The sequence below is a fragment of the Ochotona curzoniae genome, unplaced genomic scaffold, assembly GCF_017591425.1.
Source record: "Ochotona curzoniae isolate NIBS_2020 unplaced genomic scaffold, NIBS_Ocur_1.0 scaffold_4701, whole genome shotgun sequence".
Taxonomy (NCBI): domain Eukaryota; kingdom Metazoa; phylum Chordata; class Mammalia; order Lagomorpha; family Ochotonidae; genus Ochotona; species Ochotona curzoniae.
The window spans coordinates 20,435,129-20,458,779 of NW_024467122.1; the positions used below are offsets into that span (position 1 = coordinate 20,435,129).

Here is a 23,651-nt window from a genome sequence, read left to right on the forward strand (position 1 = left end):
CAGAAGTATAGACGCATACTACAGTGTGTCTCCACTTCACAGTATACTTGCCTCCATTATACGTTCCTCTAAATAAACATGTATATACACATTTACCTATATATCCATTGATCTTATATTTTGCATGATATTTGCCCTTTTTGTATTGGCTTATTTCACTGAGCGTAATGGTCTGTAGTTGGGACCATTTTGTGGAAAGTGGAAGAATTTCATTCTTTTTAATGGCTGATCAGTATTCATTGGAGTAGATGTGCCAAGTTTCTTTAATTCATTCTTTCGACAGGTATCTGAGTTGTTTCTGTGCCTTTGCTGTTGTGGATTGTGCTACTGTAAATATAGGATTACAGGTCACTTTCTCATATACAGATTTCATTTCCTTTGGATATATTCCCAAAGATTGCAGGGTCATACAGCAAATCAATTTTCAGTTTTCTCAGTACTCTCTATATTGACTTCCCTAGAGGTTATGCTCACCTACAGCCTAAGCTCCTTTCATTTATATCCTGAATGGTTTTGACATTTTAGTCTGACAGCAGTTTGTTCATCCTGTAAGAATGTTAAAAGATACATGAATATGCTACATTCTTTTTCACACATATCATTTTGGAAAAAGTCTATAAATTTTCAGGCAAGATATTTTCATCAAGATTGATACCTAGACTATATCATATCCATGTGAAATGCCAAGGCCAAAGCCCAAATTCTACAATAAAGTTGTGATGCTCTAAGATCAGAGTTTTCCAGTCTTGGTGCTGTTGACATTTTGGATACATTTGTGGTGGGGGATTCTCCATAGTTTTGTCTCCAGACATCGCCATATTTGTTATCATACAAATATTATCCAATCAATTGTAATCCTGTGCTCACTGACCTTCTAGGGTCACAATGTCCTCGTACAGGGGTCCAGTCACTTGAGCTGTCACCTGTGGCCCCCCCTTCTCCCCCGGAATCTGTAGTTGCTGATTTTGAAATGGGAAGTGGAGCCAAGACTTGAACTCAGGCAGTGTGATATGGAATGTGGATTTCCCAACCAGCATCCTAGCCATTTGAAAAAAATCCAGCCCCAGATTTATTTTTTTTAAGGTTTTATTTATTTATATAAAAGGTAGAAGTAGAAAAAGGAGAAAGACAAAGAGAGAAATTATCTTCCATCCACAAGTTTATTCCCCAGATGGACATAGCAGATATGGCTGGGCCAAGCTGAAGCCAGAAATCAGGAGCTTCTTCCAGGTCTCCCACAGGGTTTCAGGAAACCAAGGACTTGGACCATTTCCCACTACTTTCCCAGATTAGGGAACTGGATTAAATATGGAGCAGTTGGGACTTGAACCCATCCTTGTATGGAATGCTGTCATTGCAGGCATAAACTTAACTTGATAGCCACAGTGCTGGCCCCAGGTGTGTTAACATTAAGAACTGTTAAGTTTGAGTTATATTTTTATACATATATATATAAAGATTTATGTATTTTTTATTGTAATGTCATATTTACAGAGAGGAGGAGAGACAGAGAGGAAGATCTTCTATCCAATAACTCAACCTACAAGTACCTGCAACTGCTGGAGCTGAATCAATCTGAAGCTAGGAGCCTGAAGCTTCCTTTGGGTCTCCCATGTGAGTGTAGAGTCCCAAGGCTTTGGACTGTCCTCAGCTGCTTTCCCAAGCCACAAGCAGGGAGCTGGATGGGAAGTGGAGCTGCCAGAATTAAAACCAGAATCCATATGGGATTCTGACACATGCAAAGTAAGGACTTTAGCCATTAGGCTACCACACGTAAATATATATTTTTAAAGGTTTATTTTTATTGGGGCCCAGCGCAGTGGGCCTGGCAACTAAAGTCCACACCTTGAATGCACTGGGATCCCATATGGGCACCATATTGCCCTAAATATGCACAATCTCATCTAATCTCGGAAGCTAAGCAGGGTCAGGCCTGGTTAGTACTTGGATGGGAGAACCAGTGTCCATATGGGATCCTGGCACATGCAAGGCGAGGACTTTAGCCACTAGTCTGCCATACCAGGCCTGAGTTATATTTTAATTGATGTGTGATTTAATTAATTAATGCTCAGTTAATTTTGGCAGTTCTGTGAATTCATGTATCTGTCACACAAAACAAGATGTAAGACATTAAGGACTTAGAATTTTAATTGTCACTTCAGTGCTGGAAAGAAGGCCTAGAGTCTGCAAAATGTTGGAACTGAGATGCCAGTGTAAAACTAGGGACTCTTGAAGGAAGTGTAGAAAAAATATTTCCCTTGGCTCTAGAAAATATTAAAGAGTTTTGTCTGTCCTAGTCTTGGGTGTAGGGAGTGGAAGAGATCAGAAAATCTAAAATCCAGGGCCAGTGTTTTGGCATAACAAATAAAGCTGCTGCCTCCAACTGTGGTGTCCCAGCTGCTCGTTTTTGATCTAGTTCTTTGCTTATGGCCTAGGAAAGCAACGGAGCATTACCCAAGGCTTTGGCCCCTGCACTCACTGCCATGGAGACCTGGAAGAAGCTCCTGGCTCCCAGCTTCGGACTGGCCAAACCTGTTGCTGTTGTGGCCATTTGGGGAGTGAACTAGTAGATGGGAGGTCTCTATCTTTTCCTCTCTGTGTCTCTGTAAATCTAACTTTCAAGTAAAATAAATAAATAAGTCTTTAAAGAAAACTATCTAAAGTCTGTCACAGGCATGTGGAATTTAAATTTATACCAGCAATTTGGTTTAGGAACCTTAAACTCAGAAGTTAACTTAAAAGCTGTTCCTGGGCCCTGTGCAGTAGCGTAATGGCTAGTCCTCACTTCTCACGCACCAGAATCCCGTTTGAGCGTCAGTTCATGTCCTGCTGCTCCAGTTTGCGTCTTGCTCCCTGCCTGCGGCCTGGAAAATTAGTCGAGAAAGGCAAAAAGCCTTGGAACCCTGTGCCCATGTGAGAGACCCAGAAGAGGCTCCTGGCTCCTAGCTTGAGATCAGTCCACTTTGGCTGTTTTGGCTACTTGGGGAGTGAACCAGCAAACAGAAGATCTTTTTCTCTGTATTTTCTTTAGTCTGTATATCTGACTCTGTAAAATAAATAAATAAATAAATCTTTAAAAAAAAAAACTGTTCCAGATTTGTGTAGATCTTAGTTCAGAGTGATCAACTCTTTCCTCCGTCCTCAATACCTCTGCCTCTTTCTCTTCCTGTATCACTTCAAGTAAATTAGAGACAAAGTGAAAAATTGGGATTTGACCACAGACTGCATAGTGTTAATACGCAGCAATTATTGGCTTCTTATTTCATATTTATTTGTTTGTTTGTTTTTATTTGAAAGACAAAGCTAGAAGGAGAGACAGATATTCCATCTGCTAGTTTACTCCCCTAATAGCCACCACAGCCAGAGCCTAGACTGGTCTGAGGCTGAGAACCAGGAGCCTCTGACAGGTCATCCACGTGAGTCCAGGAACCCAAGCACTGGAGACCTCCTCTCCTGCTTTCCCTGATAGTCGAACAAGGTTGGAAGTGGAGCAACCAGGACTCAAAATGGTGTCCATTTAGCATACTGGCACCACAGAAAAAGGCCTAACCCACTACACCTTGGCACCATTCCCTGTTGTCTTTTTTAAAGGATTCCCTTAGAATAAGTAAATATAAAATTAAAGTGAAATAGTTTTGCATCTGGGGATTTTCTTTAAAATAATTCAAAGGAATTCTTGGCATTTGGCGTAGCAATTAAGAAACCCCTTATATCAAAATGCCTGCTTTGGATCTCAGCTCCTAATTCCAACTTCCTGCTGATGAGCTTACTCGGAGGTACCAGGTGATGCATCAGGTGGTTAACATAGATGGATGTCTTGGTTCCTGGCTACAAACCAAGCTTAGCGTAGCCTCAGCTGTTCAGACATTTGGAGTATGAACCAGCAGATGGGAAATATTTTTTAAAAAGAAAATTTAGAGAGCAGTACTGTGATACAGTTGCATCATATGGAAGTTAAAAGATGTGGGAAAGAATAATGAAAAGATTGCAGCCTGTCTCACAAAGGAATTCAACAGAAATTGAGAAGAGATAACAGTCTGCAACAAGAATACTTACGAGTTTTCTAAGATTGACAAAAAGACATCAAATTCAGGATAAAGGCAAATATGAATGGAAATAGATCTCTAAATCAGAAGAGAAGTAAAAAAGAATATAAAAAAAACAAGAAGGGGTTGGCTAGAAATCTTAGAAACATCAGGTTAAATAGCTTAAAATGTTATGGTAAAAAACACATATCAGTAACTAAAGTTAGCATAGGTATAATTAACTCAGTAGTTAAGGCAGAGATTGTTAGTTGTTGTTTTTTTTTTTAAGAAATCCATTTGTGTGTTAACACAGTATTAAAGATGAGTCCTAGATTCACTTTAGATAAAATACGCTTTCAGAGGAGCTGGTACGGTGGTTCAATAAGCAAATCCTCTACCTCCAAGTGCCAGCATCCAATATGAGCACCGTTTTGTGTCCCAACTGCTCCACTTCCCATTTAAGTCCCTGCTTATGGCCCAAGAAAGCAATAAATAGCCCAAATCCTTGGACTGCAGCACCTACCTGGAGACCTGGAGGAAGTTCCTGGCTCCTGAACTTTGCCTGCTGCAGCTTCTGGGGGAGTGAACCGACCTACGGAAGATCTTTTCCTCTGACTCTCCTCTCTGTAAATCTGCCTTTTCAATATAAACAAATAAATCTTTAAATACATATATGTGCATGTGTATGAATCATGTGGTTAACATATACACGCAGTACACACTTTTGGGCAAAAATACTTTTTTTTTCAAAGATTTATTATTATTTTTTTATTGCAAAGTCAGATATACAGAGAGGAGGAGAAACAGAGAGGAAGATCTTCTGTCCCATGATTCACTCCCCAAGTGACCACAACGGACAGTGCTGCACTGTTCTGAAGTCAGGAGCCAGGAACTTCCTCCAGATCTCCCACGTGGGTGCAGGGTCCCAAAGCTTTGGGACGTCCTCAACTGCTTTCCCAGGCCACAAGCAGGGCTGGATGGGAAGTGGAGCTGCCTGGATTAGACCCGTCTCCCATATGGGATCCCTGCGCATTCAAGGCAAGGACTTTAGCTGCTAGGCCACGCCACCCAGCCCGCAAAAATATTCTTAAAGATTAACATTATATGAAAGTACCACAAAAAAAGTTATAAAAATTAGAGATAAGTTTACAGAAATGTGCTTTTCCATAGACATTTTTTTGAAAATTGATGTGCATTAATTTTAAAACTTTTTGGACCACTGTAATCTTATTTTAAATTCCATTTTCAGTGAATTTTTGTGGTATCCTCCTATTAGAGATTTTACCAGAGATAAAGTTGATGTTTATAATAGAAATGAAATTTAGAGGAAAACAAACCTAGCCAATGTGCAAGCAGGAATCAACAAGACCATGACTATACTTTTTGACTTTTAAGTTGCATCTATTGATAAAAAGATGGATGAGGAGATTTGAATAACATAAAACACTTGGAGGCCTCTGTCCCCATTACCGAGCACTTATATTATTCATGTCCTCTTGGAGTGTTCACAAAAGCTCGAAATAGTCAACTGAGCCCTAAGCCAGATCTTTAACAAAATTTAAAAATTGGGTATAGAAAACTGTATTATCTTATCAGAGTCTATTAAGTTTGAAGATAAGTAAAAAAATACCCACCTTCTTCACATTTGAGAATTAAACAATGGTTTACTTCCCTCATCATACCAACTTAATTATTTTTCTTTTTCTTTTTTTTCTTTTCTTTTTTTTTTTTTTATTGGAAAGGCGGATATACAGAGAGGAGGAGAGACAGAGAGGAAGATCTTCCGTCCAATGATTCACTCCCCAAATGAGCGCAACGGCCAATGCTATGCCGATCCGAAGCCAGGAGCCTCTTCTGGGTCTCCCACGCAGGTGCAGGGTCCCAAAGCCTTGGACCATCCTCGACTGCTTTCCTGGACCACAGGCAGGAAGCTGGAAGGGAAGCGGGGCTGCCAGGATAGAACCGGCACCCATATGGGATCCCGGGCGTGCAAGGCGAGGACTTTAACCACTTGCGCCACCGCGTCGGGCCCCAACTTAATTATTTTTCAAGTAGATTTATATTTTCAGGATTGCAAGACTTCCTGTAAATTTTATAAAATAATAGAATCTCTTGTTTGAACTAGCCATAGATGTCAGTTGTAGCTTTCATAGCTCTTTTCCCCATAATGTAATGTTTGTCACATGAGAACAATGCAATACTGCAATCTCAGATGAACGAATGCAGTTTATTTCATATTTACCTGTTCTAGTTTCTGAATACAGATTAACTTCTGGATGAATTTTCCATTCAAGCTGACAAATAAATGTTGCTGAACATATAGCTACTAATAGCACTCAATGAAATGTAGCTGAATTTGCAGATAGTAATCTGCCAAGTTGTGTTTCAGTTGTTAAAATAGAATTAAAGAAAGATTAGAATTTTCTAAATTTAAGATTTCTAACCCAGGGGCCAGCATTGTGACAGAGCACAGGTTGGATTGCCATTCACAGTGTCTGGCATTCCATATGGAAATGCTGCATCAAGTCCTGGCAACTCCACTTCTGATCTACTTCCCTGCTTATGTGCCTGGGGAAGCAGAGGAAGATGATCCAGGTGCTTGGAACCTGCACCCTGGTGGGATTCCAGGATGGAGTGCTGGGCTCCTAACTTCAACCTGAGCTAGTGCCAGCTCCCGTGACCCCTTGGGAGTGAACAAATAGAGGCAAGATATCTCTCCTGCCTCTGCCTCTCCTTCCCCCTCCCCTGCTCCTCTTGTTTCTCTACTTCTCCCTCTCTCCTCCTCTCCACTCCCCTCTCTCTGTTCCTGACTTCTCCCCTCCCACCTCTCTCTTCCCACCTCTTCCTTTCTGTCATTTTGCCTTTCAAATAAATAAATAACAGTTTTTTAAAAAGTAAAGTTTCTAGTCCTATTGAATACCTGCTATGTGTAAAACACAAATCTCAGTATGAGCGTGAGGTACAGTTGCCTCATACGTGGTCCTTGCCCTTAAGACAATGATGGCTTATTTTATCTAAGGTATCAAGTGTAATGTTAGCTAAGCTGAAGTGTTCTTAGGGGAAAGTCTACAGGCAATTTTACAAAGAAAAGCCTTACTTACTAAAGAACACGAAAGAATTTGGTAGTCTAAGGCCTGGCATGATGGCTCGGTTGGCCAATTATCCATCTCCAACACCGGAATCCCATACAGATGCCAGTTTATATACTGGCTGCTTTGCTCTGCATCCACCTGTGGCCTGAGAAAGCACTAAGGATTGCCCAAAGCCTTGGGACCCTCACCTGTTGTGGCATAGTAGGTAAAGACACCAGCCATGATGCTGGCATCTCATACCAGCACCGGTTCCTATCCTAGCTGCTCCACTACCCAGTCCAGTTCCCTGCTGAAGGCCTGGGAAAAGCAGCAGAGACCTGGATGAAGCTCCTGGCTTCTCGCTTTGGCCTGGTCTGCCGCTGGCTGTTTGGCCCTGGGGAGTGAGCTAGCAGAAGGAAGCTCAGTCGCTTCCTCTACATGACTGGCTATCAAAGAAATAATCTTCTGTAAAAAAAAAATAATAATAATAACAACAAATAGCCTATATCTGTCCCAATTAGATCATGATCTGTCTACTGCTTTTGGAAAAGATCAGGTGTTTTTAAGTAACTTATTTGTGTACTTATTTGAAAAACATTTACTGTATTTTTTTTCAAGTTCTTCATCAATTGTTTTATAGTTTTCATATGTCTTGTTTAGCCTTATTCTGTGATTTTACATTTTTTTAATTACATTTCATTTTATGATGCAGTTTCATAGGCTCTGGGATTCCCCCAACCGCTCCCTGTACCCTCCCCCCATGGTGGATTCCTCCATATTGTTGCAGTATTACAGTTCAAGTTCAATCATAATTATTTCATTGCAAGCATGTACTTTGCATAATGTCCAGCATCTTATTGTCCAGATAAATTCAACAGTTTCACTGGGAGACCATCTCTGGTCTGAAGGCAGAGCTGGCAGAATATCATCCCGATCAATTAAAAGCCACAACATAACATCAACAACAGTTTACAACCTTATGGAGTTAATTGACATGGTATTGAGTGACCAATATGTTAGCAAATGCAAGTTCTTAACCACATCCTGTGATTATTTCATTGACATTTCAATTTTAGTTTATACACAACTAGCTGCTATACACCTTAAAATGGCTATAGGGTACTATTAAGCTGTCTCGTGTCTATTTTCATTTTAGTATTTAGCAGTTTATAGTGTTGAAGCATAGTTTTTATTGAACTTGGTAGTTTTTGGGATAGTCCATGTGGGCTTATAACTCTAACAAGGCATATGTCAACAGTTGAGGCACAGAACAGTTTTAGGAGGGGTGTGCAGAGAAATCTTCAATACCTTAGTGAGGAGTAACTAATCTTTGTTTCCTACCTAGTAAGGAATATGAGAGTCCAGGCTAACTGTTTCCTGTTTGTTACTAAGCTTTCCTTGTTGTTCTCTATCTATCTAATCTATTTTTGTTGTTGTTTTGTTTTGGGGGGAGGGGCTTCAGAGTGACCCTGATGGTCATTGCAAGAGAGGGTAGGGATCCAAAGTTGGAACTAAGTAAGGACCGGAGAAAGCTCCTCTCCTGATTCCTGGAGGAAGTTTACTGTTCTTCTGCTTCTGTGGACCGCTCAGGGTTCCTGGCTGTTGTTCCGATGATATTGGCTCCTGCAAGGAAGAATTTGGGCTTCTTCCATCCCATGTGGGAGATCCAAACTGGAGTGGATGACCCCAGAGTTCTCAGCCTCCAAAGGCACTCCAATTCCCTGAGGTGTCCTTGGCAGTTGGGATATAGTGCTTGTTGCCTGTACTGATAGTCCTTGGTGAGGATCCGGGAGTCTCCAGGGTTGGGATACAAGCCTCCTCCTGTCCTCCTGCTCCACTCTGAGGCCCCCCACCCCCGCTCTGTGCATATGACCTGTTAAGAGATTGTCAGGATTGCTCTTGACTGTATGTCTTTATAGTTGACTGTATTGGTTTTTATAGACATTGTGCTCTCTGATAAGGAAACATCTAACCCTAACAGCCCTTGGCTAACCTCAGATTGTACATTTAGGAGAAAAAAAATATATTATTACTCTAAGAATACTTTGCAGACCACAGCCTCTCTGTGTTAGTTAACAAAGGCTCTTACTTTCACAGAGGTCCAGCTGGGGTGCGAGCGCAGGCCCTGGACAGAGATGGGAATCTGGTAGAAGATTTTGTGTTTGATGGAGGAGTTGGGGATATTGGAAGTCGTGTTCTGCATGTGAGAAATGCGCCTTCCCCCGCTGCCACTTCTTCCCTTGCAATTTCTGAAATGATTGCAGATGAAGTACTACAAAGATTTGAGTTATGAATCATGAAAGGAGCTAGGTATGTGCTATAATCTCACATCAGCAACAGCTGTGTACTAATTGCATCCTTCAATTTTAATCTTGGAAAATGTTTTTTCAAAACACATTTTTAGATCAAAGAGTACCACTGAATTGTTAAAATGATGTAACACAAGTGGTTTTTTTTTTTAATTAAGGTACATTTTCTTTGTGAATAAAGAGGCACATAATACAGTTGTATTTGTTCTGAATGCCTGGCTTTGCTAATACTCTGTCCTTACCAATTGTGAATCAGACAGTATTTATTTGACTCTTTTAGAATTTTAGGAAATGAAGTCATAAGAACAGATTTTTTTTTTCTCTAAGTCAGTTTTTTAGTGTTATGATACCTAATTTCAGTTTCTTTTAGACAAAATATGGTATAGCATAGATTGGAAAAAAAATTTTTTTAATCTTGAAGAGTCATAGAAGAGCTCACATTATTTAGAACAATATTTGTAGTTAAAATTAATAATTCTTGATTTGAGGGGGTGAGCTTTTGGCATAGCAGTTAAGATGCTGGTTGAGATACCCTTGTCTCCCAGTGAGCAAGTTTTATTGCTGCTCAGGTTCCTCGAGTTCTGCCTTTTGCTTAAATAGCTCCTAGAAACAGCAGGCAATGTCTCGGATAAGGAAATCACTGCCACTCACGGAGATCTTTGATTGTGTGCCTGGCTCCTGGGTTTGACCTGACTGCTTCCTAGCTTTTGAAGGAATTTGAGGGGTGGAGCCAACAGGTGAGAGCTCTCTTTCTCCCATTGTGTCAGCCTCTCAAAACAAATAAACAGATTCTTTTAAAAAGGATTTATTGATTTTTATTGGAGAGTCAGATTTACAGAGAGAAGGTGAGACAGAGAGGAGATTCATCCACTGGTTCTCCCCAAGTGACTATAACAGCTGGAGCTGAGCCCATCTGAAGCCAGGAGCCAGGAACTTCCTCCAAGTCTCCCACACAGGTGCAGAGTCCCAAGGTCTTGGGCTGTCCTCAACTGCTTTCCCAGGCCAAAAGCAGGGAGCTGGATGAGAAGTGGAGCAGCTGGAATATGAACCAGCGTCCATATGGGATCCTGGCATACTCCAGGCAAGGATTTAACCACTAGGATATCGGACTAGGACCCAATAAACAGATTTTTAAAATATATTCTTGGTTTGAAAAAAATACATGAAATTTCACATTTTTAAGTTAAATTCTATCTTTGCTATAATATTTGAGAGAAATACTGTGCAGAACAGATTTTCTAAAAATATTCTTGATTTTAAGAAAAGATTCATATTTTTGCATTTTAAAGCAGTTTAGATTCTATCTTAGCCATAATATTTGTGAAAAATCACTTTGCAGAACAAACTCAAAGCCTCTACAATTCCTGGTCTCTCCATAGCAGATGTAGTGTGGTGTCACTCCTAAGTGCAGACAGCAGCCCCATATGCAGTCTGCCGTGATCAAGAAATTAAAAGGATCTGGAACTGGCAGGACTTATTAGGAATCAGAATCCTGATGTATAGAATTGTATCTTTAAAGAAATATTTTTTCTCTCATCTGTTTTTCAGTCACAGTGGGGTTCCTTAAGATGTTGATCAAGATCACTAATGAGTCCTACCTATGTGACTTTTCAGGGCTTCTGTGAACTTATTTGAGGCTACTTCTTCATTTTTGGTACATCCCTTAGCTTTGAGGCATTCACTTTTGTCAGCCGCGAAAGTGCCTTATAGTCATGTGTTCTGCATGAGGGTTTAAAGTTGGTAACTGGTGCTGTATTGTATTCTGTGTAAACGTGTATGATTTATCTGTTAAGATGTTTCTTCCTGTTTAGAAATTGGAAAATAGAAACAGAAATGGAAACATGGCAGCCTGGCAGGGAAGCCTGTGTAATAGAACCCCATTCTCTCACACAGGCTCTCTCAATGATCAACCCTTCATTTTTCTCTGTTCCTTACAAGTTGTGTGATGAATCAGTGAGAGCAATGTGTATTTTAACAGGAAAAACTTTTGCTTCTACCTTTTCCCTTCCTTTCAAGACATGATGATTACATTGGTTGAGCTACCTCATCCATTAATTTGAATGGATACTCATTAGCTTATGTTCAAAAAATAGCACATCCCATGGGATTGTAACAGGCAGATACTATGCAACACTTGGAATGAGCGCATTGAAAACTCTCAGCAGCCACTCACAGAGCACCCCAAGGGTCCTGCATAAGAACTCATTGTCACAAGAACTACAGCACAGAGATGATTTTTCTGATCCAGTACAAGGCAACCAAGAAGCAGAAAATATTATCATCAGCAGTACGATTGCATACACACCAAACTGTGAAAAACTGAAATTATAAAAATCGATTACAAGATTGATGCATTCCTCCTTCCCTGTGAATCTGTTATACTCCCATGAAATATAAATGAAAAATTTCTTAAAAATGTTTTGAATTATGTGGAATACTATGTAAAGCATTTACTATTTGTATCAATAGAGTTTTGTTATTTAATATTGGTATAATATTTAAAAGTTTTGTGCATTATCTGAGAGAAAATGTATATTAATATTAAAAATATTTTAATGAGCTTTGGTGTTGTGGAGAACATCTTTTTAAAGTCTATGAAAACTTTTACTCAAATTAGCTTTCTATGTCTAAGACATACATTATCATGGCTTTATGTAGCAGCCAAACAACAACTACCCCACTTCTATATTTAAGTATAATTTTTAAAATGTGGTGCTTTATCTCTTGAGTTAAAAGTGAAGCATTTTGGATTTTAGCTTCAGAGTCTTTTATTCACAGGAGCTCGCAGAGCACAAGCAAGTTCATTTTTGGTGATTGTATTATGAAGCAACTCTTACAGCCATAGGTGGATGTGTAAATCAGTCCTTCCTGAAATCCTCTGAGAGTTTGACCCATTGGGGGAACTGCTTTTACTGTTGGGAGAGTTCCAGTTAGCCTGAGGCCACTTGGAAATATCCCTACTGGCCTATCTCTTAGAACTTTCTTCAAAGGCTAATGGTGAGAGTGATGTATATTACCAGGCTGTGACACGTGAGACTTTGTAGAGCCAACTTCTAGAGACCATCACACCCTGATAGCTGTGCCTGGGAGCTGTCCGAATGAGCACATCTATGAATGTACACTAATGTCCATAGCCTGGAAGGGCTGACTCTATACTCCCAGACCCCTGATCTATGACTAGACTTCTTTGGTCAAATGTTTCTCTGTCTTTTGGAGTATATGTCATCATCTAAAGATCTTGTAAATATTTTTTGAGTAGCAATCGTGAGTTCAGTCACTAAACTTTTAATGCACACATAGAGGATTTTTGAAATCTCTTCATCAGGATTTACAAGGACAGGACAAAGTAGCTAGGATAGAGAAAGCTGCCTAGAGTTGTTTTCAAATAGTTCATGTTCATTAAAGAGCTGAAGAATGGAAATGAAGCCCCAAATCCCTGAAGAGCAGTGGTGAAAACCAAACAGCTCTATTTTTTCTGGCCTCAGATCTTGGAAAGTATTGTTTTTTTCCTGCCTCTTGGAGAAGATGAGAAACTTTGGCATCTAAATTTGGCAGAAGAGATATGAGATGGCATGCCTTGGTTTGCCTAGGATGCACAACTTAAAGAAAGAGCTCAGTAAGTCAGTTCTCTTTTACTAGAGAACTTCAATTTTCACTTAGATTTTGCCTGAAATGCTATCTTGAGAACCACTCCTTTTGATTTTGTTCTCTTAATAAGGTATAGTAGGATGAAAGGGCTACAGTAGTGATTCTTTCTTTTCGGATGTAATTTTACTTAAATTTGTCTACTGACAACATAAGCAGTATTAATTTGTGAGTAAGATTTTTGGATATCAGGGCTTGGCGTGGTGGACTAGTGACTAAGTTCTCGCCTTGAACACACTGGGATCCCATATGGGTGCCAGTTCTAATCCTGGCAGCCCTACTTCCCATCCAGCTCCCTGCTTGTGGCCTGGGAAAGCAGTTGAGGATGAACCAAAGCCTTGAGACTCTGCACCCGCATGGCAGACTCAGAAGAGCTCCTGGCTCCTGGCTGCAATTCAGATAGACGCAGCACCGGCCTTTGTGGTCACTTGGGGAGTGAATCATGAAATGGAAGATCTTCCTCTCTGTCTCTCCTCCTCTCTGTATATCTGACTTGCAATAAAAATTTTTTAAAAATCCTTGAAAAAAAATTTTTTTGGATATCTGCATAGGACTGGGGACAAGCTTCACTAATCACACTGAACACATATCAGTTTCTATTTCCTAGAATGCCTGGTTCCTCCTGTTTCTCTTTGATGCTTCATCATTCACTCCTGCTGAGATAAGGTACAAAGTTCTCATTGCCTAGATCCTTCTAAACACCAAAAACTAAACATGTTGATTATTTTAACAGATCAAAAAGAAAATATCGTCTTCTAATACTCTGTGCTTTGGAATTCAGAGATATTAAGTTGCCTTTTTCAATTACTTTTACATGTTAGAACTTTGTACTTCCAAGTTAGACTGCTCACCAGAATTTCTTGGTAAGTTTTTGAAAATAAAAGTAAAATCGAGTATGAATTCTGTGTGAGGGGAAGGTACTTGGTACAGCAGATAAAATACTGCTTGCTTGGTACCTAGGTTGGAGTCCCAGCTATGCTTCTGGTTCAAGTGCACACACTTGGAGGCAGCAGATGATGGTTCAGATACTTAGGTCCCTGCCTCTCACACAGGAGGCTCAGTTGCAGCTTAGCGCCTAGGTTTGGCTCAGTCCAGTCCTGGCTAATTCAGGCGTCTGGGTAGTGAACTAATGGATGAAAGATCTCTTTGTCTGTTTTTACTTCTTTACCTTTCAAATAAAATGAAAATAATTTTTTAAATGTAAGTACTATGTCAGTTTAGGAAGGTTGACATGTCATTGAAGCATTTCAAGGTTCTACCAGCATTTCCAGTTAAGAGGATGGAGGTTTTCTGCAGAATAAATATGTAACAGTGGGAGTTATTATCCAGACATGGCAGTTGATAACTACATGGTTGAAGGGAATCTGAAGGATCATCCTAAGGTATTCAGCTTTCAAGAAGAGAAACAAAGTTTTCAAGCAGACAGTATCAATGAAACACACCCAAAAATCACACTGTTTCTTCCTAAATATAGAATAAATAAGCATTTGATTTAAAAAAACTGAAGTTTGAGTAACAAAGTGGATAAAGCATCACAATTATAAAACAACTTTTTGTGGATTAATGGTATGATCTATTACATTGTGTATTCCTGAGGAAAGAGATTTTTGTTGGTGGAAAATTGTTTTGAGTTCAGTTGCAAAGAGTAGAACCCATTATAGCTAAATAAGAAAATATTTATTCTGAGGCATATTAATCATTAGAAGACTGATGAAGGAGACTGTAGGTTAGACTTTCAGGAACAAGTCCCAAAGCCACACTACAAATGAAGGCTGCCAAGAATGCACTTCCAAAACAGGATGCACATACAGAGAACTGCCACAGCGAGTCTAGCAGTTGCCAGCAGAAATAGCAATTTGCAGTTTCCAACTCACTTCTGCCTTCTAGACCTGAAACTAGTACATCTGATAGAGCCTAAGTCACATCCAAAATCCTGGTTGCACAGAAGGTCAGGAAATACTGCTTTTAGCTTTCTAATTTCTATGACTGTAGGAGGGAATAATGTATATAACCTGCCATATATTCTATCCATCACAGTCATTATGCACAAATAGTAAATAACTCAAGCTTGTTAACACTTTGGGGTAAGCAAGTCAATATTTTATTTCTTGTCTCTTAACTAAGTAGTGCCTGTTCTGTAATCTGGATCTGTTTATTTACATGGTTGTTGGCAAACCAATCCTGAGCTGGGAGCAATACTGAGCAGACATTCCTGGCTGACAGTGCAGCTTTCCACTATGCGGACTTAGATTTTGTTTCAATGCCATAATTAGTAAGCACTTGAATGGTGTCTTTCCATTTCATTTTCATTATAGAAGTTGGTTTCTGGAACATCCTTTTCCACGTTCATCAAACCTGAGTTACCATCTGATATGGTGGCAATATCTGCTTGACCTTGGTGTTGTCATCATACCAAAGGGGCATCAGGCAACACAATTGCCATTCAAAGACAGATAGTGCAAGGGTACTCCCAAAAATGTAGGGAAGGAGAACTGAAAAATAAGGGTTTGTTCGCTTGTTTGTTTCTGTTGCAAGAAATACTGAAATCCATGTGCAGAAGTTTCAAAATGCATATTTTCCATGAATTTTTGGAGAAACTTCGTATATATAAATTTGAAAACATTTTAAACTAAATTAAACTCATTTTGAATTTTATTTTTATTTCATTTTTTCATCAACTTTTTGAAGACCCATCTCATTCATAGCAAAAACACAATGCATGAGAGGGGAGCATGATAAATATATCAATCTTTTGGATCTTTTTCTGATGCTCTCCAATGAGGAGGTGGGAGATGGTTTTACGTTTGAGCCTCACTGAAGGGTCAAAGGGCAAAGGTTGACTGAGTGCTTTTTCTAATTTCTTTTAGGTAGGTGAACCTAGAGAAACAGAGCTAGTAATGACAATGAATCATGAAAGTGACAGCCACATTTATTGTTTCCTGTGGTATTGCTTTGGTTTGTTACTGACTGGCAGCCTCTGTAGCTTTAAATAAATTGAGGAAGTATGAGTAAGTGGGAGAAATATTGAGTAAGTCCCTCTTGAAAATGTTTTTCAGTGAAGTGTGCCTGGGTCATTCAAATGATCTCCCAAAAGTCACAATAAATTTGATAAAAGCATCACAGTAATTAAATACTAATTATCACTGTAATTAGAATACTAATCCTAGCTGAACTTTATGATTTAACTTTTATTATTTATATTTAGAGCTTCTCTCTTACAGCATCCACAGGCTTAATGCTAATTTTTTCTCATGCTTGAAGCAAATATTTATAATGAAGCTCAAATTTTTTCATGATTACTCTTAGCTAATCAGTGTGGTTTTTAAAAATACTTTATGTATTTTTATTTGAAAGGCAGATTTACAAAGAAGAAGAAAGTAAATAAGGGATCTTTCATCCACTGGTTCACCTCCTAAATGGTCATAACTGAGCCAATCCAAAGCTGGGAGGCCGGATCCTTTTCCGAGTCTGCCACATGGATGCAATGGCCAAGGACTTGGGTCCTCTTCTGGTACCTTCCCAGGCACACTGGAAGGAGCTGGTTCAGAAGTACAGCAGCCAGGATGCAAACTGGTGCCCTGTGGGATGCATCAGCTGGCAGTGGGAAGATTAGCCTGTTGAGCCAACACACTGGCCCCATTCATCAAAGTTTTGAATACATTCTACATTTGTATGATTGAAAATTTACAAAATCACCAAATGAGTACACAGCAAAGTCTCTTCTTGTTTTCCAGACACCCAGTTTTCATTCCTGTGGCAAAAGACATCTTGTGTATCTTTGCAGAAAAATTATAATGAAATATACCTTTCTTTCAAAAAATATAATTGGTACCATACCAATCAGGATAGCCTGCTCTATGCAGTTTGCCATGCCTCTTGGAGAATGTTCCACAGAGGTCAGGTTGCTTTTATTGGATGGAAGATCTCTGTCTTTCTACTTGTTAAGTAAAACAAACACAAATAAATAAAAATTTAAAAATATACTCCCACCAGTAATAAATTAGGGTGCCTGTTTCCCGTATTCTCACTATCATAATATCATAATATGTAATCAGCATAAAATTGATAACAATATAATTTAGAATTGAGCATCTTTATATGTTTAAGAGGCATTTATATTTCTTTTTCTGTGAACTGTATTATTTTATGATACAGTTCCATCGGCTCTGTGGTTTCCCCTCGCCCTCCTCAAGGCCCCTCCTCTCTAGTATTACAATAGGTAGCTCTTCATGGACAGTCATAAGCCTATCATTCTGTGAACTGTATTTTTGCATATTATCCTTTATCCCCCATTATTTTTAGTTTTATTAATTTGTAGGAACCCATTTATATGTTAGGTGGATTAACTCTTCAAAGATAACCTACAGATATTTTCTTTTCCATATATGCTGTTTGCTTTTTGACTTAGCTTGTGGATTTTTGAAATTTCCTCCTTTAAAATGTTAAGTTTATCTGTCCCTTGGACTTTGTGTCATATGAAAAGGTCTTTTGTACTCTGAGCTTATAAGTGCCTAACTTTATGGATCTGACAGTTGAATCCTTGACATATCTGCAATTTATCCTTGTGCCTAGTGTGGGTATGGATCCCGTTTTTTTTTTTTTCTGGATGGCGCCTCTGGTTGGGAAAGTTTCTGCTGGTGTCCTCCTGGGATTAGCCTCCACCAGCACGTGGATCACATTTCAGTCGGCTTAGCCCAGAGATCACAGCTCTGATGCCTGTGGAGACGAAGCAGGTTACATAAAAGATCCAAAAGTGCCAGGGAGGGAGGCGAGCCAACTGGAAACCGGGATGGCATACTTTTCTAGAGGGCAGCCACTCCCTGAGCCTGCGCAGTATTCTCTGCCATGAATGCTGTAGGGGCCAGTGTGGTAGAATCTTTGTTGAGAAAAGCCGGAAATGCGCAGTTTTACATGTCATCTCTAAATGTTAAAATATTAACTGCAATTTAAAGAACTTAAATACAGCCTTGGCCAAACAAAATATGTCCCCAGGCCAGATTTGCCCAAGAAAAGTGTCCTTAGCCAAGAAGGAAACTTCCCACTAACAACTTTACGCTCCTGTACCACAGCTTAGGAGTTAGTAGCTGAGGTCTGGAAACAGGACAGACAAGGAAAGACACTGTATGTAAACCAAAGATGCTGTCCTCACACGTGACAAGATTAATTGGAGAAATGCAAGCATCCTACTCTCCCACCTTTTTCCCAAGGTCTGGGAATGTGGATGTGCTCATTTATTAGAGGACATTCGTGACTCTGTGGGGAGTTGGCTAAAAATGAGCTCTATATTTTCCCACTCTGCCATTTTAATTTTTCCAAGGTGGAAAAAAAGGTGCGTATTTTGCGGAGAGTACTTGCTTAGCCACTGATGGTGAAACTAAAAATGGTGGTACTTACTGATGGTTTTTTTTTTTTTTTTTTTTTTTTAGAGCCCATCTTTCCCTTCCTCTATGGCTGGTGGCAAGGGACTGGACCGACTCCTCTTTACAACACGGTCAAGGTCATGTGCTCAGTATCTTCACTGAGGTGAAATTTGTGCTATGGTTTGTCAAAACCTTGAGAGTGGGGGATCTTAATTCTGAACTACTGACAGTACGACCTCGACTTGTCCCAGGATCAGATCCATGATAGGATCCTGAAGCCTACAATATTTGATGAACAGATGAATAGCTTAAAAAACAACCGCTGGGTTTTTTTTTTTTTTTTTTAACGATCTGGTTTTTTGAACACATGGGCCAATGTAAATGAAGGATCTTTCAAGATCTTTCTTGATGGACATCATTGTTACCTGCCACCTCTGACTCCACCAGGAGCAGCACTTTACAAGCTGCCACCTCCCTGGCTCCCTGCAACATCGCCCTATGAAAGTCACTGTCTCCTTTATATAAAGAAATCACGTAGAGCACAAATACGCCAATTGGTCTTTTCTTTCTCCGTCTCTAAAACTGTCTCTCTCCACTACTGTTCGGGGATTCATGAAGAGTGGCACCGAGTCAGGACTGCCTTGGAAAGAAGCATGGTCGTAAAAAGAGTCAGTAAATTGCCCAGTCCGTCTGGAACTTCTGCGAAGTTCCCAGGAGAGGTGGACTCCCCGGGGGCCCCATGGCCCCAGCACCTCAGCGCCGAGCCGGCGCCTCAGCCAGTTCCGCGGCACGCATGCTCCGTGCCGGGCTTCTCCGGCGACTTGGGAGGACGAGCGCTGGGCTGAGGGGGCGGGCCGAGCGGCCAGTGCGGGGCCCCGGAGCTGGTCTGCGGCCTCAGGGCCCTCAGCGCGGCTGCTGAACAGGCATCGACGACGGCCAGCTGGGTGCGCGCGAGTGTGGCTCTCTCGCCCGACGCGCACGCCTCGCCTGTCCCCAGGGCCCTCCTCTGGAGGTGACTCGGGCAGGCAGGGCTGGGCCGGGCGGCGTTGCCGGCCAGGGAGGGCGGGGATGAGGCGATGAGGAGGCTAGCAGCCGCAGCCGCCGGCGCCGCCGCTCTCCACCCGCCGCGGCCGTAGCGGGAGTCTGGGCGGGGGGCGAGGCCAGCCTTAACCTCACCGGGCTTCGAACCCAGACAAAGGAGGAGGAGCCGCCCGAGAAGCCGGCCAGCGCCGCGGGGAACGGGGGTCACCCGGGCTCGCGGGCCGCCGCGCTTCCTCTGAAGGGAGCTGCGCGACACCAGGGACCGCCTGGGCCGAGGAAGCCGTCCCCGGTCCCCCGCCCGCCCGCCGGCGCCGCCTCCCAGCCGCCTGGGCCCGGGCGGCAGGCGGCGGCCGCCGGCGAGGCGAGGCGAGGCGGCCCCTTGCCCTGCCTGTCAGGCCACCGGCCCGGCCCGGCCCGGCTTGGCCCGCGGGCCGCCCCTGATGTGGAGGCGCTGCCGCCGGGGCCATGCAGCAGGCGCCGCAGCCGTACGAGTTCTTCAGCGAAGAGAACAGTCCGAAATGGCGGGGACTCTTGGTCTCGGCCCTGCGGAAGGTCAGTGCTGTGGCCGGGCCGGCCGAGGGGAGCGAGGAAGGGCTGGCGGGCGACATGCCCTGCTTGTGTGGGTACCCCTGGAGGAGTGGGGATTCTTCTAGAGGCACAGTTGGTTATTTAAGGGCTCAGGGCCCCCAGGGGCAGTGCCGTTTCTCGGTGGCTGGAGACTCACGATTGCCTGTTGTATCCCCAAAGACCATTTCTCAAGATTTTTTTTCTTGGCCTGGTCCCGGAAGGAAGGTTTTGTTATGATCATAAAACTGGATTTCATGTTGCAGTCATTTCGTCAGGCAACTTCCGCCGTTGACCAATTTGTTGTGCTCCGGCTGGATCCGGGCACGAGAAAGTATCGCTGGTATTGAATTTCGCATGCAAAATCACGTTTTGCGGGCCGGGTAGTGACTTTTGATCAAGTTCTTCGTGGGTGGGGGACATTCCCTGTGGACGGCGTGCTTGTCCAGAGTGTCAGTTCGCTGAGCGGCAGGGCTTTTGGTAACGCGTTGTCCATGTGTGAGTACAGTGAGTCACAGTACTCGCTCTTTGCAGTTCTCCAGGGAAATTGAAAGCACCGCCCGGCTTCCTGCCCAAGGTGTCTTACCTGTTTGCATGCGATTCCCCTTAGAGAGTTCCGTTCAGGTCTTCCCCTACGTGCGGTGGAGAATTTGGAGTCCAAATGGAGAATGGAGACCAGCTCATACAAATCAATTTTTCAAGTTTGGATGTGAAGCTAGGGTGTATCTCCCGGCCATGGTGTCAAGTTAGCTCTGTAACTTTCTGTACTAAACATTGCCATCATGTTTTATAAGAAATGCGTTTTGAAGTCAAAACACATTGAAAGGCTGTAAATGGTTGCTGAACTTGGGCTCCCTTTACTCTTGATACGAGCTTAGTCCCTTTTGCCTTCCGTGCAAGAAATAAGAACGGTTTTTTAAAGAATACAAACATAAATTTCAAAGAGAGCCCTTGGAAAAGACACCTTCGCACGTCAAAGTTCATAAAATGAAAGTAAGACTTGGGATTATAAAGATACGAACACTTTCCTCAGGCACTCAAAGTTGAAGCGTTTCCATCACTTGCGTTCTCACGAAGATGATGTTGCACCACATACTTGCAGCAGAGCAGGCACCAGGTCAGGTCTTTTTTAGAGAACTTGGTGGGCATGACTAAGGGCAGTTGGACAGCTGTTACACTGTTAGACCAAGTGCTGGAGTGATGAGTTCATTAGACTTTTCTGACAAGCACAGCTTAGCTCTCTATGGAAAAGGAAAGAAATGGAAAGTGTGCTGAGTGGTGATAATGAAATCTGGCCTAAGTTAAAATCAAAGTGGAGAATGCTTAGATAGTAATTACCCTTCTGCCACACAGAAGTGTGAGGGCAGTTGTCAGGCAGTGTGACACAGGTGTATAACCATCAGTGGCAGTGAGTATTGTATAATTTACTTGGTAGGTAGCTTTGACTCTAATCATTCTTCATGTACAGCTACACTTGAGACAAAGTGGGGGCTTGCATCCCATCCTGGTACATTGCTTTGGTACTAGTACTTTGCATTTGTGTGTTGTACTGTTTCTTGGAATTTAGGTACCTTATGTGAGTACTGGGTTGTCGCATGCTACATTTCTGGCATTTTCTTTGCTCATGAAATAAAAATGCATCTGAGAAAATTGAATCCTTTGGAGCAAGCCTGAAAGACAATTATTATTTTGTTGTTGTTATTTTAGAACTGAGGTACATTTCTATGAAAACTTTTTGGAAAGTTTTTAATTAGAGTGATCTGGGTTATATCCAGTTGTGTGGTGTTGGAGACATTGCATCATGTAGATTTGTAGTGTCTGCTAAGAGTTGTAACTCTTAAGGGGCTCCAAGTTCACTCCTCTTTTTGCCAAAAAATTCCCTTGTGGTATCTGCAACCACATCTATGAACAGTGAGGGTTTCTGTCATTTCTGGGCAGACTGCCTTCACATTTCAAGCATCTAGAACTTGACTCCCTTTCTTCAGTTGACTAGCTAGATAAAAACTACAAAGATTTTACCATAATATTTCTCTTTTCCTGTTTTTACCACGAAACATGTAGTATATTCTAGCTTCTTTCATCTGTTTAGTATTTACTGAACGCATTGTAGATTCTTGGTACCTTGCTGGATCCTAAGGATACAAAGATGGATTTTAAAAAGCAAAGGCCCGGGGCTGGCAGCATAGTTTAGTATGCTGAGCCTCCGCCTCAGGTGCCAGTGCCCATGCCAGTTTGCATCCTGGATATCCCATGTTCGATCCAGCCCTCTGCTCACGGCCTGGGAAAGCAGTGGAGGATGTGAAAGTCCTTTGGACTCCACACCCATTTGGGAGACTTGGAAGAAAAGGAGCTCTTGGCTACCAGTTTCGAATTCGGTTAGTTCTACAGCCTTCTGGGGAGTGAACCAGCAGATGGAAGACCTCTCTCTTTGTCTCTTCTTCTCTCTATAATTCTACCTTTCAAGCAAAAAAAAATTAAAAACAATTAAGAACCATGTTTTAAAGTCATTTATTATCTAGACTGACAACTCTAAATTATGAGATTTTACTTCCTTTGAAATTGAAATACAATTCTGAGTTTACAATTCTGTGAGGAATATCTGTGTGTGTGTGTGTGTGTGTGTGTGTGTGTGTGTGTGTGTGTGTGTGTGTGAAATGAATAGTGTAGTTTAATCAACTCTATCAGGTTAGCCCACTTGGATGTCTTGGTGGAACCTCCAAAAAATATGTTTTGAAAGGCAGAGTTAAAAAAAAAAAAAAGGCAGAGTGACAGAGATGGAGGGACACACAGAGTGAGAGTGAGATCTTCCATCCACTGTTTTATTCCCCAAACATCTGCAGCGGCCAGGGCTGGGCCGGGATAAAGGCAGAACCCAGAAACTCCATCCTGGTCTCCCCCACAGGTGAGAGGGGATGCAAATGCTTGGGCTGTCTTCTGCTGTCTTACAGGGTGTCTGAGCAGGGTCCTAGATTGGATTTTCATCTAGTTCACTTCCCGTCCAGCTGCCTGCTCATGTACCTGGGAAAGCAGCAGATGACCCAAGTCGTTGGGGTTCCCTGGTTTTGTCCTGGCCTGTCTGAGGAGTGAAACAGCAGATGGACTTGTATCTCTGTGCTTCTCCCTCTCTCTGTAACTGTACCTTTCAAATAAACAAATAAATGTTTGAAACAAAAAAGATAGAATGACAGAGATCTTCCATTTAGTAGTTCATTAAACACATACATCCTGCAACAGCCAGAATTGGGCCAGGTCAAACCAGGAGCTTGAAACCTAATCTAAGTCACCTGCAGTAAGTGGCAGGGATATAAGTATTTCCAGTCATCATCTTCTGCTTCACAAGGTACACATTACAAGGAAACTGGATTAGATGTTGGGTGGCCAAAGTTTAACCCAGGTACTCTGATATGGAATGCGGGCATCCCAAGTGACAGCTTAACTGCTGTCCCAAATGCCCAACCCTGAGAAATTTTTTGCACCAAAATGAACGTCTCATTTATTAATTTTCCATGAACCTTTTGAAGTTCCTTTGTGTATGCACATGTGTGCACACCTCTGTGTGGGTATGTTTATTATCAAATACCCTCCTTGATATTAAAAATGAAAAAACTTTTTTCAAAAAACAGTGAATATTTATTT

At 41.7% G+C, this 23,651-nt stretch overlaps 2 protein-coding genes across 5 annotated transcripts in view; both read left to right on the forward strand.

Moving 5' to 3' along the window:
- The window catches only part of L2HGDH (L-2-hydroxyglutarate dehydrogenase), a 48,242-nt gene extending 36,596 nt beyond the window's left edge, over nucleotides 1-11,646 (forward strand). Inside the window, exons 10-11 of one of the 2 annotated variants that reach the window (XM_040969175.1) lie at nucleotides 9,194-9,406; nucleotides 11,499-11,646. In XM_040969175.1, coding sequence (XP_040825109.1) covers nucleotides 9,194-9,389 — 196 coding nt within the window. In that variant the 3' untranslated portion in view covers nucleotides 9,390-9,406; nucleotides 11,499-11,646. Of the gene's footprint in view, nucleotides 1-9,193; nucleotides 10,212-11,498 lie in introns of those variants that run through there. The other variant, XM_040969176.1, reaches the window with a different exon arrangement.
- Nucleotides 11,647-19,288: 7,642 nt separating this feature from the next.
- The window catches only part of SOS2 (SOS Ras/Rho guanine nucleotide exchange factor 2), a 101,959-nt gene continuing 97,596 nt past the window's right edge, over nucleotides 19,289-23,651 (forward strand). Inside the window, exon 1 of one of the 3 annotated variants that reach the window (XM_040969661.1) lies at nucleotides 19,289-20,003. In XM_040969661.1, the coding sequence (XP_040825595.1) occupies nucleotides 19,917-20,003 (87 nt within the window). In that variant the 5' untranslated portion in view covers nucleotides 19,289-19,916. The remainder of the gene's footprint in view (nucleotides 20,004-23,651) is intronic. The other 2 variants (XM_040969663.1, XM_040969662.1) reach the window with 2 other exon arrangements.